The sequence below is a fragment of the Macaca fascicularis genome, chromosome 18 (genome assembly GCF_037993035.2).
Source record: "Macaca fascicularis isolate 582-1 chromosome 18, T2T-MFA8v1.1".
NCBI classification, from domain to species: Eukaryota; Metazoa; Chordata; class Mammalia; order Primates; family Cercopithecidae; genus Macaca; species Macaca fascicularis.
The window spans coordinates 53,388,316-53,407,430 of record NC_088392.1 but is presented as its reverse complement, the minus strand read 5'-3'; the positions used below and the strand labels follow the sequence as shown (position 1 = coordinate 53,407,430).

The 19,115-nt window shown below is 43.0% G+C and overlaps 1 protein-coding gene across 29 annotated transcripts in view; it reads left to right on the top strand.

Moving 5' to 3' along the window:
- FHOD3 (formin homology 2 domain containing 3) overlaps positions 1-19,115 on the top strand; it is a 488,533-nt gene that overhangs the window by 207,949 nt on the left and 261,469 nt on the right. For all 29 annotated transcript variants that reach the window (XM_074022556.1, XM_074022555.1, XM_074022554.1 and 26 more), the window contains 2 exons: positions 2,249-2,316; positions 12,353-12,458. In XM_074022556.1, coding sequence (XP_073878657.1) covers positions 2,249-2,316; positions 12,353-12,458 — 174 coding nt within the window. The remainder of the gene's footprint in view (positions 1-2,248; positions 2,317-12,352; positions 12,459-19,115) is intronic.

Here is a 19,115-nt window from a genome sequence, read left to right as displayed (position 1 = left end):
CATATGTTGAGGCCACACAAACTCTTTAGAGGTCAGCCTGAGAGTCACCAGGGCCTTGTTTCTTAGAATGAGAGATGAATTAGATGTTCAGATTGGGGATGGTTGATTCCTCTGGAGTTTTCTAGGCTCCTACTTTTTAGGAAGGGGTGATGCGTTTTTCTCTGAATCAGGACTCATAATGAGCGAGTGTTTGTGGGCTGCATATTGTGTTTAGAAGTGGTAGATTCCATAGTGGTCAAACAACAGGGAATCTTTGGAGTCACATATCACCCCCCAGACTCCCACCCCACAGCATCTTGCCCCTGCCACTTAGCAGCAATATGTAAGTTGTGAGTTTGGAGGAGCCTGGACTGCCCCAGGATGTAAGAGAAAACCACAGTGTCTGTAATACAGCAAAGGAGAGGGGGCTGTGTGACCGAGGGCTTGGCAGACCATGCAAAGGATTTTGGATTTCTTTCTGGCTGCAGTGGGCAGCCACTGAAGAGTTTAAATGGGGAAGTGATGTCATCAAGTGGGAGTGTCCACAGGACTCTTGTGTTCTTTGCCAGAAGGCAATATGTCTGGTAGGGAGGCCTTTGAAGAAATGACTGCCAAGCAAACACTGAGCTTTACCTAACTGTGTCCTTTCAAATCTCTCTCAGATGGGGGCCTATCCACTTCCTGGGCCACTGTGAAAAATCAGCATATCCTTTCTGTCACTAGATGTCTGCAAATTCTTGTGGGGCCATTTATTCTATGCCACTTGCACAAGAGGGGAATGTGGCTCTGTCCTGTATCCCTTTAGGCTAGAATTGAAGTCCAAAGTGGCTGGCCAACAATGTGATATTGCTTTGAATGCTTTTATTCTATCTAAGCATTTTAAATGGTGTTTTGCATTCCACTCCATAATATACATGCTTAATTTAACACAGAACCCATTTTCCTTTAACATTCTCTGTTCCCATTTTACAGATGGAGAATCCAAGGCTTAGAGACGTAAAGTGTTTTGTTCAAGGTCACATAGCTAGTAAGTGGTGATACCAGGTTTGGAATGCAGGCAGTCTGATTACTTAACCTTTGCTCCTGATAATTCCGTTCTTCACTGTGGTATCCTAGTGCCTAGAACTGTGCCCAGCAGGTGCTCAGTAAATCTGCATTGTGTGATTCTATTGGAAAAGTCTGGCATTGGGGGCTAGGAATGCAACCTTATGCACACCTGAGCCACCTGGATCAGGATCAAGTGTGGGTGCTGGGAGGCTGAGCAGGATCTGTGCTCCCTGGTGTCCTATATACCAGAGCAGGATTCCCTCCTGTGTGTCTTCAACACCTTGCAGCGCCATCACTCTGACCAGCTAGTAATTGTGGCATCCTAGTCTGTCTCTCCAGCTGTGTGGTGACCTCTGGAGGATGGGCCCTGTGTTTAGCTCACCTCCTTCTTCATGAGGCCTGGTCTAACTCGTATATTTGAAACGTGACTGCTCAACAGTGGGCTTATGGAAGTCAGCCCAAGTCTTCAGCTGGAGAATTCTAAGACTGGGATCTTTCATCTGCCTTGCCCATGGCCAGGACCATCCTTGAACATGAGTGAGAACTCAGGCCCAGGCAGAGCTAATGCTGGCTTCCTGCCCAGAGGCCCTCATGCACCTAGAAGGAGCCAGCTAGTCCATAGAGCCAGCTAATCCATGCTGCCCTTGGGCCTCCCGTGCTGCCTAGGGAACTCTAGGACCTGAGGAGTGCTCAAGGCAGCCAGCACACCCTAGAAATAGGAGATGCAGAAAGCGTCGGGGTGCAGGGCCTGTAAGGCAAGGGAGGCATGAGGTAGAAGGATGGATTCTGTTCCAGCTGCATGGATTTTTCTGGGTATAGTTGGCCATCAAGTGGAAATAGTCTATAAACTGGAAAATAGAGTCTGCAAACAGCTGGAAATAGAGATCTGGAGAGAGGAAGGATGGAAGATGAGGGCGAAAATTCTAGGTGATAGTTGTCAGTGATAGCCGGAGTAGATTTCTACCTGTTTGAGAGGGAATAGACAAAAGGGCGGGCCCAAAATCTGTCCCATCCACACATTCTTTCGTGCCACCTGTCACACACCAGGTATGTATATGCAACATTCTCCTTATGGTTGGGGATAAAGTCTGTATCCTGAGTGACATGAATTGGCTTTCATTACCTTTCCAGGGGTAGTTTTGTTATCATTCATATCCTCTCTGTGTTTTCACTGTCAATTGAGTCAGTTTAATTAATTTGTATGTTATATTCTTTATTTCAGAAAAACTATACAACTCCAGTGGACGAGATTTGAGAAGGGCCCTTTTCTCCCTGAAGCAGATATTTCAGGTAAATAGGAAAAAAGATAAGTACTTACCTGTTTTTACATTGCTGTGAAATTAGATACAGGCAAGCTTCTACCCATACTTATTATGAAAAGGAAGGACAAATTTAGATTACAATATTTATCTTTAGATTACAATATCAATTAGGTCATAATATCAGTTGGTAATTTTTATCATGTCAAATATTTCAAACGTAATTAAAAGTAAAGGCAACTTTATCACATATTTTTCCATATTTACTTCTAGTTTTGGTTTTTTTTTTCATTATTTTACTTTAAGTTCTGGGGTACATGTACAGAATGTGCAGGTTTGTTACACAGGTATACATGTGCCACGGTGGTTTGCTGCACCCATCAACCCATCATCTACATTAGGTATTTTTCCTAATGCTATCCCTCCCCTAGACTCCCACCCACTGACAAGCCCTGGTGTGTGATGTTCCCCTCCCTGTGTCCATGTGTTCTCATTGTTCAGCTCTCACTTACGAGTGAGAACATGTGGTGTTTGGTTTTTCTCTTCCTGTGTTTGCTGAGAATGATGGTTTCCAGCTTCATCCATGTCCCTGCAAAGGACGTGACATTCTTTTTTATGGCTACATAGTGTTCCATGGTGTATATGTGCCACATTTTCTTTATCCAGTCTATCATTGATGGGCATTTGGGTTGGTTCCAAGTCTTTGCTATTGTGAATAGTGCTGCAGTAAACATACGTGTGCAAAGCCTATTCAAGGTATAACTGAAGACCTGTGTTCTGCTCCCCCATCCTAACCAACCGCTTTCCACCCTACCCCCACATGCGTGTTTCCTAATGGTAAATGTTAACCAACAATATGTGATATTCTTTTGTATGAACTGTATACATATGTGATCATGTTGCATATATCCTACTTCTGCTTACTGAGAATGGGATAGATGTAGGCAAAGCTGATGTAGCTCTGATTGAGGATTGCATTGGATGAATAAGACACAAGTTGTTTTGTTCATTCTTCTATTGGCAGATGGTTTGGTTAATGTCCAGTGTTCTGCTGTTATAAACCATGCTATTGTGGCTATGCCCCCTTGTGTACCTGTGCAAATCTGTCTTGGATTCCATAATATCCTTGCTTCCTAAGCCTTCCCTCCATTCCTCCCCTGAGAAAGTCACCAGCATAATGAAGAGGACTAGGACAGGTGTGCAGACAATATCCAAGATGATCAGCCGTGTGAGGGCAGGGTCAGGAGATGGATTCGCGGAGAAGATGGCCTTTGCATTGAGCTTGCGTCTCAGGAGATGGATTCGCGGAGAAGATGGCCTTTGCATTGAGCTTGCGTCTGTCTAGGTTCATTGTTTTCCTTCTGTTAGGATTTTGGATTCTAGTTTACATTCTACTTCTTTTCAGTTCCCGTCTCGTCTACATCCTTAAAAGATTATCTTTGTCAGTGATAGTTGTCAGTGAGAGCCAGAGTGGATTTCTACCTGTTTGAGAGGGAATAGGCAAAAGGACAGGCCCCATATCTGTCCCATCCACACATTCTTGTCACATTCTTACTTCACTGTGTTCAGTCATACCACAGAGTCCCTTCTGTGTGTTGACATTTCTGGAGACAAGTCCTCTTTGTTTTCTTCCAACAGCCATGGGTTTGAACCTGGTGCACCCTTGCTTCACCACACTGCATACCTCAGAAATGCCTCGGGGTTTAGAGGTCTGCCTTGGTTCACTCCTGGAAAATTGCAGCATCTATTAATGGTGCTGTGTGTGTTTGGTCCTCCCTAACTCAGTCCATTCTTAGCTTCCCATCAGAGGGAGTTACTGTCTTCTTGGTTCCATGCTGCCTTCTGGGTTACATCTGAATTTCTCAGCATAACATGGAAGTCCGTCTTGATCTGGCCTCTGCTGCCCACCTCTCTGTCCTTGGCTACAACCTGAATTCCTCCTGAAGTTGTACTCCAAAAGTAAGGCATGCCCCTTCTGTTCTACACCTTAGCCCTGGACCTACAACTTATTGACTGATTGATTGAGATGGAGTCTTGCTCTGTCACCCAGGCTGGAGTAAAATGGTGTGATCTTGGCTTATTGCAACCTCCACTTCCCAGGTTCAAGTGATTCTCCTGCCCCAGCCTCCTGAGTAATTGGGATTACAGGCATCTACCACCACGCTTGGCTAATGTGTATATTTTTAGTAGAGATGGAGTTTCACCATATTGGCCAGGCTAGTCTCAAACTCCTGACCTCAGGTGATTCACCCACCTAGGCCTCCCAAAGTGTTGCGATTATAGGTGTGATCCACCATGCCTGGCCTGGATCTACAACTTCTATCCCAGAATGTTTTGCTACCCCACACCCACTCTATATGTTTCTCAGTTTTCCTTCTGGTATCTTCCTGCTAGGGATGCCCTCTCAGGGATGCCCTCTCAGAATGATCACTCACCCTAGTTAGGGTTCCACCAAATACCATTAAAAGTATCCTGTGCTTACCTGTTGTACAGGTTGAGATCCCTAATTTGAAAATCCATTAGAAATGCTCCAAAATTTGAAAAATTTTGAGTCCTGACATGATGCCCCAAGCAGAAGATTCCACACTTGAACTCATGTGATGGCCACAGTCAAAGTGCAGGTTCACAACACACGATTTATTCAGCATTCCCAATGGAAAAAGACCTTCCCGCCAGCTTTCAGCTGTGATATATATTTTCCACCCATGCCCAGATTCCTCCATGCAAGCATGCCCACAAAGGGCAATAAAATGGCATGTGTGAAGGCTGGACACACCAATGGGAGGTTCCCCACAATGCCCACATGGTCCAAGACGTATATACATTACTCATTGTGTGTGTTTGCTTATTCTGTGCTCTGTGGTATAAAGATATTGTTGAAAATGTCCAAAAGGCATGCAGATACCTCCTTGGGTAACAGTGATAAAAACGAGAAGTCATATCTGTTTATCTGTAGCACAGAGTGAAGCTGTTGGAGAAACTGGGCAGTGGTATAAGTGTGAACTGTCTTACAGAAGGGTATGGTGTTAGAATGATCACCATAGATGACCTGAAGAAACAGAAGGATAAAATGTTGAAGTTCTGTGTGGAAAGCAATGAGCAGAAGTTACTGAAAAATAGGAGAACGTTGCATGAAGCTAAAAGTGAAGATCTCAATTGTGTGTAGAGTGGATCCATCATTGATGCAGTGAACACATGCCACTTAATGGTATGCTGATCACATAACAAGCAAAGATCTATCATAAACTGAAAATGGAAGGGAGCTGCATATTTTCAACAGGGTGATTGAAGAAATTTAAGAAAAGACACAACATTCAATTTTTAAAGATTCATGGTGATAAAGCTCTGCTGACCACAAAACAGTGGAGAAATTCATTGACAAGTTCACCAGGGTCACTGCTGATGAAAATTTGATGCCAGAACATGTCTATAATGTGAATGAAAAACATTACTGTTTGTGGTTACAGCCCCTGAAAGACACTGCCTAGAGCTGAGGAGATGGCTCCTATGGGAATTACGGGTGCCAAGGACAGAATAACCGTGTTGGGCTGTGCTAATGTCGCAGGCACACATAAATGAAATTTTGCTGTGCTAAGCAAATGCATCCTCACTGTTTCAAAGGAATGCATTTCTTACCATTTCATTATTATGCTAACAAAAAGCCATGGATCACCATATCATCTTTTCTGATTAGTTTCATAAACATTTTGTACTGGGGGCTTGTGCTCACTTCAGGGAAGCTGGACTAGATGATGATGGCAAACTTTTGTTTTCCTTGACTGTTCTGCTCATCTTCCAGCTGAAGTTCTCAAAAAAATAATGATTGGGCCATGTACTTTCCCTCAAATGTAATTTCATTAATTTAGGATATTCTTAGATCAATGAGGAATCAATTCTTAGATCCATTAATAAAGGATATTCTTAGATCAATGAGGAATAAATGTTAAAAACACTTTTTTTGAACAGCATGCTAGCAGCAGTGAAGTTTTCAAAAGCAGTTTAGCATGAAGGATGTTTAGCATGAAGGATATACTGCTGCCAACACTGGAAACATAGTGACTAAAGACACAGCTGTGCATGCCTGGCACAACCTCTAACCTGTGACTGTGTTTAGTGATGATGGTGAACAAGTGGTGACTTTGAAGGATTCTGTATGTCAAGTGAGAAGAAAGTGATGTCTGACCTCCTTATAAATACGAAAATTGTTTGCATGTTTATCTTCAGAGTCCATCAGTGAGCTGGAAGAAGTGGATATTGAAGTTTTTAACATTGATGAGGAGGCCCCAGTTGTTCATTCGTGAACCAATGATGAATTGAAATAGCTAAAATGTTTCTGAATCAAGGTGATCTTGTGTAAATGACGATGAAGATAACACTGTAGAATAAGTGCCTAGAGATGACATGGCAAAAATATGTGATGGGCTTACTGAAGTGTAGATCAGTGTGCATTCAAAACAGAACACGTTTTGAAGAAATCATGTTAGGTTATAAAGGCAAATATTTCTAAGACAAAAACTCTTGTTAATGAGGCAGATGATTGTGGAGAAAACAGTTTTAAAAGCCCATCCAGAAGAATGCCTCCTCATCCCTAGAAGACCCACTTCTTGTCCCTCAACTACTTTTGATGTTTATTCTCACCCCCCAAAATAAAATATAGTGTATAGTAGCCTTTTAATCAAAACACAACATTGTAGGGGGAGACTGTAGCAGATGAGACAGGCATTCTGGTGATGCCACTGTACTACTTAGTTATCCGGAACATGTTACGTTTTTTCGTTGTATAAGTGGCATGTCATCTTTTTCCCTCTTAAGTGTGAATAAGTGTAAGAAAATGATTGCATATTGGTAGCATATAAATTCAGAGTCAGGAATGGTGGTGATGCCAAACTAGCACAGATCACCCATGTGGGTGGCTAAGATAGTGACACCTTTGCTTTCTCATGGTTCAGTATTCACACAAACTTTGTTTCAAGCACAAAATTATTTAAACTATTGTACAAAATTACCTTCATGCTGTATGTAAACCTGTATGAAACCTAAATGAATCTCATGTTCAGACTTGGGTTCCATCCTCAAGATATGTCATTATGTACATGTAAATGTTCTCTGAAACACTGCTGGTCCCAGACATTTTGGATAAGGGACACTCAAACTGTATAGAACTTAAGATACTTCAGAGCACTTGTCTTGAGTCTGGTAGTCTGTGAGCTCACTGGGGTTCATCGCCACGCCTTTTGTGCCTCGCATAGTATCTGGTACCACTTAAACTATAAATGAATGGCCTGGGTAACTTGAATTGTCTTCTAGAAGATGTCTCTGTCTTTACTCTTTCCTGTCTCTAATTTCTGTGCTAACTAATTAATTTCCCAGAACTCCACTTCAGAGTATCCACGTGTGTCTTCCCGATACGCAGCTGAACACAACAAAACTTCACCCTCCATTATGCCCTCTTCTTGGGCTCAGATCTCAAACTGCAGTTGGGCCAGACTGTTTCTATGCCACCAGAGGGCCATGCTCACAGCACTCCTCCACCTTCCTCATTTAGTCTATCAGCCTCTATCAGCCTGCCTCTTGTCTCCATTCTTCAGCTTTGACTTCTCTCACACCTGATAGAGAGCTGGTGGCAGAGCCACACAGCTAATAGCTATTCCAAATGACTTAAAAACACTGTAATTTGTTCAGTGTTAGTTAGGTATACCCTAAGAACAAAAAGAACCACCAAAAAATCCCCAACCGCAACAAAACTGTTTACAATAATCCTATTGGTGATGGTGGTGTTGGTATTACTATTCTGAGACTGGTGTGTGTGTGAGATTCTAATTGTCATTCTACGCATTCTTAAAAATTAGGATTCTTAAGTTTAACAACTCTGTGTTCCTGAATTTAATTGGAAATATCAGAATGAACCCATGTATATTAAGCAAATAATAATTTAAAAAAAAAGCTAGAAGCAATAATTCATTAGCCAAAAGCACCACTAGCAATGAGATTGTGGTCTGAAACACCAAAAGGAACCAGAACACCTTGGAGAAGTGGCTGATTCCAAGTCTGGAGTAGGAAATGTAATAAAATAAACTAATTAACTTGGAACATCTTACACAGAGAGCAAGAAAGCTACCGAATAGTCTAGGATTATTTCCGAAAGAACTCAGAAGTAAGTTGAAGGGTCTCCCACTGGCTGGCCAAAGATGGGACAGTGAGCATCAATAAGGGTGATAATTGCACTGGATCAAAACACACTAAGTTTGTATTAATGAGTTCATAATGACACTACAAAATAACAATGGATTGACCAAAAAAAAAAAAAAAAAAAAAAACAGGTGAAAGATGCTAGTGAACTAGCTTACTATTTTGCAGATGAATTAAGTTTTAGTATCTCACATTTATTTTGCCTTGTCACTTATGGATTTTAGGATGATCGAATAGTTGAGGGGAAGTCTTTTTTGTAGAAATATTCTATCTAATAAGCAAGAGGGAGTAACAGAATGAGAATATTACCATCCTTCAGCCCCTAATGAATGATTTAATGGATCTATGTGGTGAGCCCCAAGAGCTGCTGACATGATGAGCATGAGATTCAGCCAGGTATTACGTGCCTCCCAATGGAAATACAAACTACCAAGGATGATGTGGTCAAGCCAAAAAAATCACCTCTGGATCTGCATGCCTGTATATGCAATAAACTATTTGTAAATGATCCAAGATAGAGGCACACGTTAAACTATACCACAGGGGTGTAACCAACAAAATCCGGACTGTGGGCTACTCTACAGGACAAATGATCTGGTTTCTTCAACACACAAATTCCAGTGGGAAAGAAAAAAACTCATTGAATTAAAAGATGTTCAAGAGTCATACCAACTAACTGCCATGTATGAGTCTTACTTGGATCCTAATAAAACTGTGAAAAACAGTATTTATGCAAAAAGAAATTAGCCAGGCATGGTGGCAAGTGCCTGTAGTCCCAGCTACTCAGGAGGCTGAGGCAGGAGAATGGCATGAACCAGGGAGGCGGAGCTCCTGTGAACAGAGACCACGCCACTGCACTCCAGCCTGGGCCACAGAGTGAAACTCCATCTCAAAAAAAAGAAAAGAAAAAAGAAAACAGTATTTATGAGACAGTTGGATATGTGGCCACTGACCAGACATTTCATAATGAAAAGTATTAATTTTTTATTGTGAGTACATATTTTTAAGAAGAGTTCCTGTAGTTTAGAGATACATATTGGAATGTTTATGGATTAAATGATGTGATGTATGGGACTCACTTCAGATTAATGTGGCAGGGGAAGGGGTAGGATGATCAATGAAACAGGGTTGGTGTGCGTTGATTGGCACCTGGAGTTCACAAGATTATTCTGTTGTCTTTTGTATATGTTTATAGTTCTCTCAATTGAAAACATTAAAAAATAAACATGCTTAGACTCTTGTAGATCTTTTCAACCAAGTTTACTCTGTAGTGTTTGTTCTCTGAATTCCCAGGACCGTCATTAAACAAATATTTTTGAACAGCCTCGTTGGCAGCGTGTAGGCAAGGAAGAAGGTGCTTGTTACTAGAAGTTTATAGTCTGTTTGGAAGACCACACACGGGTGCATAAAACAGCACTCGACCACAGGGCAGCGACACATGGGGGGATTAGCTGGATTACACAGGCAGCAGTGCTGTCTGGGCATGGATCACCACCTTCTATACCCGTGGGTCGGCGTCTCCATCATCTCTTGTGTTTTCTAGGTGTGGACGTTCTTTTCCAAACTAGCTTATAAGTGTCTGAAAAACAGAGGCATTGGTCATCTCTTTGGGTTGAATATTCCTTGACTAATAGGCGTTTAAAAAATGATCACGGTTTAATATATGATATTACAGAAAATTCTGAAATGCAGCAATAAGCACCTATCAGTGTTAACATTTTGATTTCACTCTATTCTGAAACCAGTGTTTTGAAAGTCATTTCTTAATGCTCATATATTTTAGGATATATGTGTAAAATCTAGCACATTGCCAATTTGGAAGATTTTTTCCAAATTAATTATCAATAAATTTCTCCTTCCTGAGTGCCTTATCTACATATGTGCATACATTTCAGTTCTGAATGATTTTTATAAACACTGTCTCGCCTGTCCAGTGTTTTTTCCAAGTGCCTTTGCCAGACAGTCAATTCTCTGGTATATTAATATTAGTGATTAGCTTGAGTGGTTTCTTGAGAGCTTGTTCTCACTTTTTCACCATGAAGTCATGTGTGAATCTAGTTTTAGTTAAAGTAATAAACATTTGTTACGTGCTTGGAAAAACTTTCTGACTAGACATGAGCTCATCTAAATGTTCACTTTTCACATATGCTGGTGGAAAAGGATATGGATGGAGAGAGAATTATTTTTTATTTCCTTTATACATATGAGCGTAAAGTAATTTTCCAAAAACTCATGATATTGTCCCATTTTCTTTCTTCCAAAGCCATGATTATCTTGAAGTCTGAGTTAACACAGCTGTCTTTCATTATGTTCAGGGCGCAGGCATCACTCACCCACCCTTCCCCCCAAGTCAGCTCTGACCCTGAAGAGCTCTTTCCTGGTTCAAAGGGAACCTTTGCTGACCTGCCCACATTTACCTGGTCCCCCATCCATATAATTGAAAAATGCCATAAAAATCAAAATAAGGGGCTGATTTCATGTAGGAACAGGAGAATTATGCCAGTTCATCTACATTTTCTCTTTTGGAGATAAGCCATGGTTGCTGACTTTTCCTATAATAATAACCTTTCATTATTCCATTAAGCTTTCTACCATTTACATCACTGAGGTTTTTTATTTTTGCTCTGTTGTGATCATTTAAGATGAATGTTTCAGCTTTATCCTAGATGCCTTTGAGACAAGGCACTGTCCAATTGAGGAAATCTCCCAGTCTCAATTGAGGAAAACAATGGTGGAAACATCTCAGAGAGCTTGGTACTACGAAAAAATGACTGGGCTTGGGTCTGGCTGAATGGGGTTAAGTGATCTTGCCCACATTTTTTTTTTTTTTTCTTCTTTTTGCCTCTCCTGAGTCTTAGTGTCTTTATCTGTAAAGAAAAGCTAGCATTAAATCAGTGGTTCTTGAATAGGCAACCCTTGAGGATTTCCTAGGGAATTTAATAGCAGAGCCTGGGCCCTACCCCAGAAATTTGGATTAAATCCATCTGGGTAAGGTCCTGCTTTCTAGTCCTTCTTAAAGCTCTCCAGATGATTCTAATGTGAGAACCGTCTGAGCTCTTCAGAATCACCTGCTTCTGAGCTTGAGAAACAGGGCCTCCCTGTAGAGATTCCTAATCAGGAGGGCAGGAGTGGGGCCTAACAGGTTCCCAGGTGATGCGCTTGCTGCCAGTCTCTGTTGGCTGATAGGTCTGGAGACTTCTGTCTGAGAACCACTGGATGAGATGACCCATGAAGTTTGTTTCATGTCCTGCCTTCTGTGATCAGGTCTGCAAGCCGGCCAAGGCGGTCCTTTCGAGGGATGGCAAGGTTGCTGCAGGTTAATGGCCAATCCTGCACCCTGCTTCCATGCTTGTCCCGCAGGCAGTACAACTACTGGAGGTTGGATAAACTGCTTTCCATGGTTCTCAGCCCTTGCAAGAGCCTTTTCTGTAACTGCTGTCCCAAGGACTGTCTTTGGAACACAGGAGTGGCTTTGAGTTCCTCACCTGATAGTCTTTGCTGCAATCAAATGTTTCCTGTAGTTAAAAACCAGCAAGCTTCGCATGGCCAGACCCTTGGGACCCATGGAAGAGTACAGCCTGGTGTTTCTTGAAGAATGAAAAACAAGACACCATATTTCTGGCAGTGAGGAGATTCATTTGCCTTATCTTTATTAGATTGCCCGGAAGGCAATAACTGGTCTTTGGCAAAGGACAATGAGGGGACTGGTTGTAAAATTCTTTTGGCAAGAGTTGAGATTCTTCATTTGAATAGAGTAGAGCAATCTGTAGGGGCCATTCTGGCTTTAAAGGCTTGTACATACTTTTAGCAGCACAGCTGGGATGGAACGTGGACAGGGACAGTATTTGAAGTATTTTTTTTTTTTTCTTTCCTGCCAGGATGACAAGGATTTGGTACATGAATTTGTAGTGGCTGAAGGTCTGACATGTCTGATCAAGGTGGGAGCTGAGGCTGATCAGAACTATCAGAACTACATCTTAAGGGGTAAGTCATGACTGGGCATGCAGCAGCTGCCCCAGCTGCAGGGGGGATCTGGGTTCCCCTTCAGGACTTAACTACTGAGAGCTTTACACCCTATGGGAAAAAACATCTGCATCAGGTTTTATCAGTTCCTAGTAATTAGTGACTGTGCTAATTTTTACTGACTTCCACCTGGAGTTACTTTGCCAGCTTATTAGGAAAACTGTACCACTCACTGGGTTCTTTATAATGTCTCTTATTTGTCGAGGAAGGAGACATACTAAATGGGCTTGGGTAAAGCCTGCATCTCAGCAGAAAGCCACTCCAAACCAAAGGGGGCAATTTATTTCTTGGAAAAAAAAATTTTCTCCCAATTTGAATTATCACCTGGGGCTCTTGTCAAAGTGCATATTTCTCACCTTGTCTTCCTGTTTCCGATTCGATAGTTTTGAGTGGGTCCGGGATTTGCCTTTTAAAGAGCGATTCTGATTTCATTTATAAAGCAATGCGAATATAGAGTTTGAAGCGCTAATTCCTGTTCCAGTTTATAAAGTTATTGGTGTTTTTATAGTCATAGGTGTTTTTTTTGTGCACCTTCATGTAAATAATTTCATTTGATCCTGTAAAAACAAAAAAAAAACAAAAAAAAAAAACAAAAAAAAACCACCTGTGCATAGGCAGAGAAGGAATGATTAGGTTGAACTGTATGAAACTGCTGCTATCAACAGTTTTGACCTACAAAAGAATTTTATATAGCTCAATATTATCTACATTTTCCAGTTGAAAAACAATTGAGACTCAAGTCAAGCTTTTTACCTCATAAAGTCAATTCCCATAGTGTGCCAGGCAGCAGCTGTGCCCAGGCACTGAGGTATGTCAGGCTGGTCAGAGTTCTGCCATCGCCTCTATATCTATGCCTGTGACCCCACAGACTGCATGTTCAGCGCTCATAGGAGAAAATAAAGCTTCCAAACCTTCCTTTCTTTTCTTCTTGGGTAAAGGAAGAATGAAAATCATACATGAAAAATGTGATTTGATATCAGATGTTCGTGTTTGAAGTTGAGTGAGACAAGCAAACTGACACAGTCATCGCAGCTGTTTTGTTTTGCCCTGAGAATGCTTCCTTATGGTCTGTGGCATTTTTCAGCCAATCAGAGCTCTCAGTCCTTCCCTCTTTCCCCTGTTCTGTAGAGCCACTGCAATGAAAAGCAACAGAGAGAACGTAGGGCTCATTTAAAAAAAAAATAATAATAAGGTTGTCTTTTCAAGTCAGTGTTGTTTTTGTTCATTTTGATAAATGGCAAATGTGTGTGAGTTCCTGAGCCTCTCACTTGGCTGACCCATGGTGTGTGTGCAGCAGTGTTTGTGGGACTGTGGAGTTGGCTCTTTTTGTTCACCTTTAGTCTTTTCCTGGGCTTGTAGTAGATCCTCCAAGTTGTCAGTAGATATGCTTTATAGCTGAATTTTTTTTTTTCATTTAGACGGAGTCTTGCTCTGTCACCCAGGCTGGAGTATAGTGGCGCGATCTCAGCTCACTGCAAGCTCCGCCTCCCGGGTTCATGCGATTCTCCTGCCTCAGCCTCCCGAGTAGCTGGGACTACAGGCGCCCGCCACCACGCCCAGCTAGTTTACACCTGGCAAATTTTTTTGTATTTTTAGTAGAGATGGGGTTTCGCCATGTTAGCCAGGATGGTCTTGATCTCCTGACCTCGTGATCTTCCTGCTTCGGCCTCCCAAAGTGGTGGGATTACAGGAGTGAGCCACTGTGCCTGGCCTCTATTCTTAATAATATAAACATTTATATCAAAGCTGTTTTGCCATGTTGCATCCAAACACAGCTGTCTGTGTGTCTAAAGAGATGAGTGCAGGCCTGGATTCTCACCCTTGTGTGTCTCTTCACTTTGGTCTAATACCTAGACAGGAGGAAGGTGCAGAGATAAGGGTGGTTTATTTTCCAGGTATAATATGGATGCCCATATGTTGAACCACATGTAATTACCAAATTCTGAATAGTGGGTCCACAACCGACAATATATTTTTTGTTCATCTTTAAAGTGTACATCATTTTAACTTTACCAAAAAATAAGTCATCCTCAACACACAAACACACCTCTAGAGAGCTAATGTTACAACCATCTTCATGTTTATCCCTGTTCTCCTGACCCTTACCTAGGAGCATATTTGTGTGTTTCTATCGCGTGATCATCAGTACGAGAGTTTACATCCAAGCCCAGGCGAGGGGGCCAGCTCTGCCCTCTGTGGTCAGAACTCACCCATTCTTTAGACCTCACATGTATTAGAACTGGATTACATGACCCCCTGTAGTTGCAGGGGAAGCTGGCACAATGAGTGTCTTCCTAGACTGCACAGGGTAGGCAACAGAGAGAAAGATGTGGGGTTGAGGTTATAAGTCCCAGCCACATAGAGGGAGTTGGGAAAGAAAACTCAGCACAGCTGAGAAAGCCTTTTCTGGTGAGCAACAGTGAGGCCCCTCCCACCAGCGGCCTGCAGGCTGTTGAGGGAATCCTTGTGCATGGGCAGGTTAAACACAGGTCCTGGTGGTGAGGGTGTGATTTGTACTTGCTGGCAATGAAAGATGGTGTTGATACAGGGAACTTCATCCACATCCTCTACGTTAGTGAATATTTACCATGAAGCTTGCAGCCATTTTATTTATTTATTTATTTATTTATTTTTGAGACAGAGTCTCGCTCTGTCACCCAGGTTGGAGTGCAGTGGTGCCATCTCGGCTCACTACAAGCTCCACCTCCCAGGTTCATGCCATTCTCCTGCCTCAGCCTCCTGAGTAGCTGGGACTACAGGTGCCCGCCACCATGCCTGGCTAATTTTTTTGTATTTTTAGTAGAGATGGGGTTTCACTGTGTTAGCCAGGATGGTCTTGATTTCCTGACCTTGTGATCCACCCACCTCAGCCTCACAAAGTGCTGGGATTACAGGCGTGAGCCACCACGCCTGGCCACAGCCGTTTATTTTGCAGTGTTCTGACCTGAATCAGAAAGGTGCCAGAGGCAATTCCCGAATGTTTAAGTCTCAGAACACCCACTCATGACCCGGGGAGAGCCCCGTCAACCACCTGTTGCTATTTTCCAGCTTTTCTGCCTGTCCTATGAAATGTCAGGAAGGTAAGGCCCTAGCTGCAGACAGCTCCTCCAAAAATGTGAGGAGATCCTATATTTCCATTGCCACCACCAAAGCCTTGGCTTCATATTTTCCTTTCCAGTAGTGTCCCTTTACTGGCGACCAGAAGGCTCCCCATGCTTATCTGAACGATGAGCACTCCACCCAGGCTACTTCAAGACATCCTTCTTTCCACAGAACAGAGGTGCCTTTGCATGCCTACGTCTCAGAAGACTTGGTCACCAGGGCACTGTGCCCAATTGTCACCACATTTTGATGTATCTGACCAAAGCCCATACTGGGAAAGTAACTTCTGAGGGATGGAAATGACACATTTCTTGCAATGTGACATTTGCATTTTCCTACAGGGAAGCTGTGATTTTTCCCTAGCTCATACATGGAGTCACTCCTTTGTGACTTTGAACAATTTCTCATGTAGGCTTTTTTTTTAAGGTTATGATAACTGCTGGCAGCCACTTGACATTCGCAATCAAGAACAACCTTTGAATTGCCTCTTTATTTGTACACCCATGTTTTAACCATGTTGTCTTGGGTGAGAACTGGTGAGGACAGATGCAGATCACGAGAAGAGGCTGGGAAAAGTTTTGCAGTTACTTTATTCACAGTTCCCTGAGGAGAAGACATGGCACCCACGCAGGGCCACTCAGGAAGCACAGAAGTCGGCCATGAGGTGGAGGGAGAGGCGGACTGTGGGCAAACATCTGCATTGTGACTTCCGAGGGACAGGCAGGTCAGCTGAGGATTGGCCCCGAGGCTCAGGGTGGCCCTGGAGTGGCGAGGGCCTGTGTATAGTGGTCCAGGCGTGATACCCCAATGTGAGAAAAGGTTGGGTGTAGACTTAATGTGCTGCTGGAGAAGGCGAACTGGCTGGTCTCTAGCCAGGGCCTCAAAACTGGGTTAAGCTGGACACCGTGGCACATGCCTGTCATCTCAGCTACTTGGAGGCTGAGGCTGGAGGATCACTTGAGCCTAGGAATTTGCAGTTATAGTGAGCTATGATTGCACCACTGCACTCCAACCTGATTAACAGAGCAAGACCCTGTTTTTAAAAAGCTGTGTCAAGATAGCATTTTTAAAAATGATATTGCAAACCATAAGGTGGGTTAATTGTCCAGTGTCTCGAGAAGTGTGCCCTCATGAAGCCACCTCAGGAGCTCTGCTCTGTGTGGCTACATGGGAGTCCTACAGCCCCAGGAGAAACCAAAGCATGTGGAGAATCCAGGACTTTCCCAGATCTGCTTTTAGAACTCTTTATTTATCCTGATTTGCATACACAATCCCTTGTCAGCATTTTTTTTTTAAGGCCCAGGAATCCGCTGCTTTCCTTTAAGGATGTGTCTGCTGAGAGGTAGAGATAGGTTTAGTTACAGTGTAGGCAAGTGCTGTCCAAAGCTGTGAGCCGGCTGCTGGGAAGAGGTCTTAACTGTACAACATGGAGGAATAATATTTATCTCACTTATTACTCCTGGATGGTTGTAGCTAACGATCTAAAGTTTTTTGGGATAGCCAGTATTTAATTTAAGTCTACTGTGGAATTTTGTACCTCATAATAATTCTTATGGAAGGAGGACCTAGAGTGATATATTCCTGAGAACTTAAACTTTCTGCAAACGTTACTGAGCCTTCTCTATGGGCCATGCACCATGTCAGGCCCTGGGGTTGTGACGATGAAACCAAGATATACACTGTCTTGAAGCAGGTCCCTGTGGGGTCCCCTGCATGGCCTGTTTTATACGCTGAGTTGCATGTGTCTTTTATATTTGGAAATTGTACATATGTGATATGCTTTGGAGGAGAAAAGAGAGAGATAAGTAGAAATGGTAAGACCAGCTGCCCTTTCTGGCTGTAACTCAAGAGAAACTGCCTGTTCGGGCTAGCTTTACATGGAGAAATTTAATTTGGTCATTTCCTCTAAACCAAAATACCAATTAATCATAAAACACCTCAGTCGGTATCAGTTATTTTAAAAGCTGGATAAGATCTTAAAACTCATTTAACTCAACCTTTTCATTTTAGAAGAAAATTGCAGATATATTTTGTTTGCCCCCATACATGTTGAAATGTTTTAATGGTTGTCAGCATTTAAAAATTGGGAGATTTGGTATTTTTTAAAAAATCCACATTTCAGGCTTCTTTGGAAAAACTGTCCCAGAGTTGACTGTGTTCCACTATGGGGAAAATCCCCACATGCCATGCGTATTAGGGGATCCCTTAATGAGAATCAGAATGTGTGGTCAGATGGTGTTTGTTGGCATTGATGCTACCAGAAATGGAAATATCATAGATAGCATGGAAAGAGATTTTATGATGTAAGAAGGCAGTGGCACAAAATGATTACGTGGTAAGTAAACTAACGTCCTCCATGTCAGAAAAACTGAAGTTTTTATGTTGGCACTTTACAAAATGCCAAAAAGAAGAGGAGAGGTTGGGTTCAGACTATAGGGAAGGCACCAAACTAGCCCCAAGGTGAGGAAACTGGAGCAAAGGGGAAGAGTTTCTTGCTTCCTGAACTCAGGTTAGGTCCTTGGCTACTGTATTTTCCACTGAACAGCCCAGCCTGACTCTCCGCAACCTCATGACACTGTTCCTGTGTCCCACGCAGCTGGCTTGGAGGAAGCTCTTTCCTGTCTCCTGCCAGGAGGGTTTTCTGCTCTGGTTCTGGACTTCAGAGATTGTCATGGTAGCTGCACAGCTAGGCTTTCATGCGGATGACCCAGGAGTCCTGGAGGCGTCTTCAGCTCCAGGGGTGTTGAGGCCGGTGTTGAGAATGGAGTCCTTCCTCATTTGATGTCTCTCCTCTTGCCAAGTGGTGCAACAGGACTATCTCCAATAAAAAAATCAATGTGGCATGAGCAGACTGGCAGCCCTGGGGCTAAATGGAACCTGCCGGTGTTTTGTGTGCCCTATTTAACAGGTTTAAAGATTTTGAATTATGAACATTTAAAAATTGGGAGATATGACATAAAAATACAGCTTTTCTTTGACATACTGGCTTTTCTTGAAATACTGAAAACTTAAGCCGACCCAGGGCCTGTGGGATGTGAACTGGGGAGGGCTGGAGAAGCTGGCCCTTGCAGCAGAAAGAGGCAGTCACTATGTAGTGTTTGCGTTTTCTTCCTCCTGCAGTTGTTGAAACCTCTGCTTTAGGTGTCTTGGGGCCCTGGCTGGGTCTGACCTCCGTTTGGCCTCTCTTTCATGTCTCCTTGGCACACTGTTAGGGATGTGGCCTCCAGGGTGAAGCAACCACACTGCCCAGGAGTGTGGTCAGGGGCAGGGAAGCTGCAGCCTGTAACTCCTCGGGAGGGGAAGAGAGGCCAAGTCACCCTGTTGCTGTTGATACATGATGACACATGCTTCCCTGGAGTACTCTGCATGTCCCATCTGTGGCTCCTCTTGCCAGCCACTGTCACTGTGCATCAGGCCTGCACCCTCTTAAGAAACTGGGCCGGAGAGTAGCTGAGACCTGCACTTGTGTCCTGCTCTTTCCAGCCTCTACAGGCACAGAGGACCCCAAATGGACTC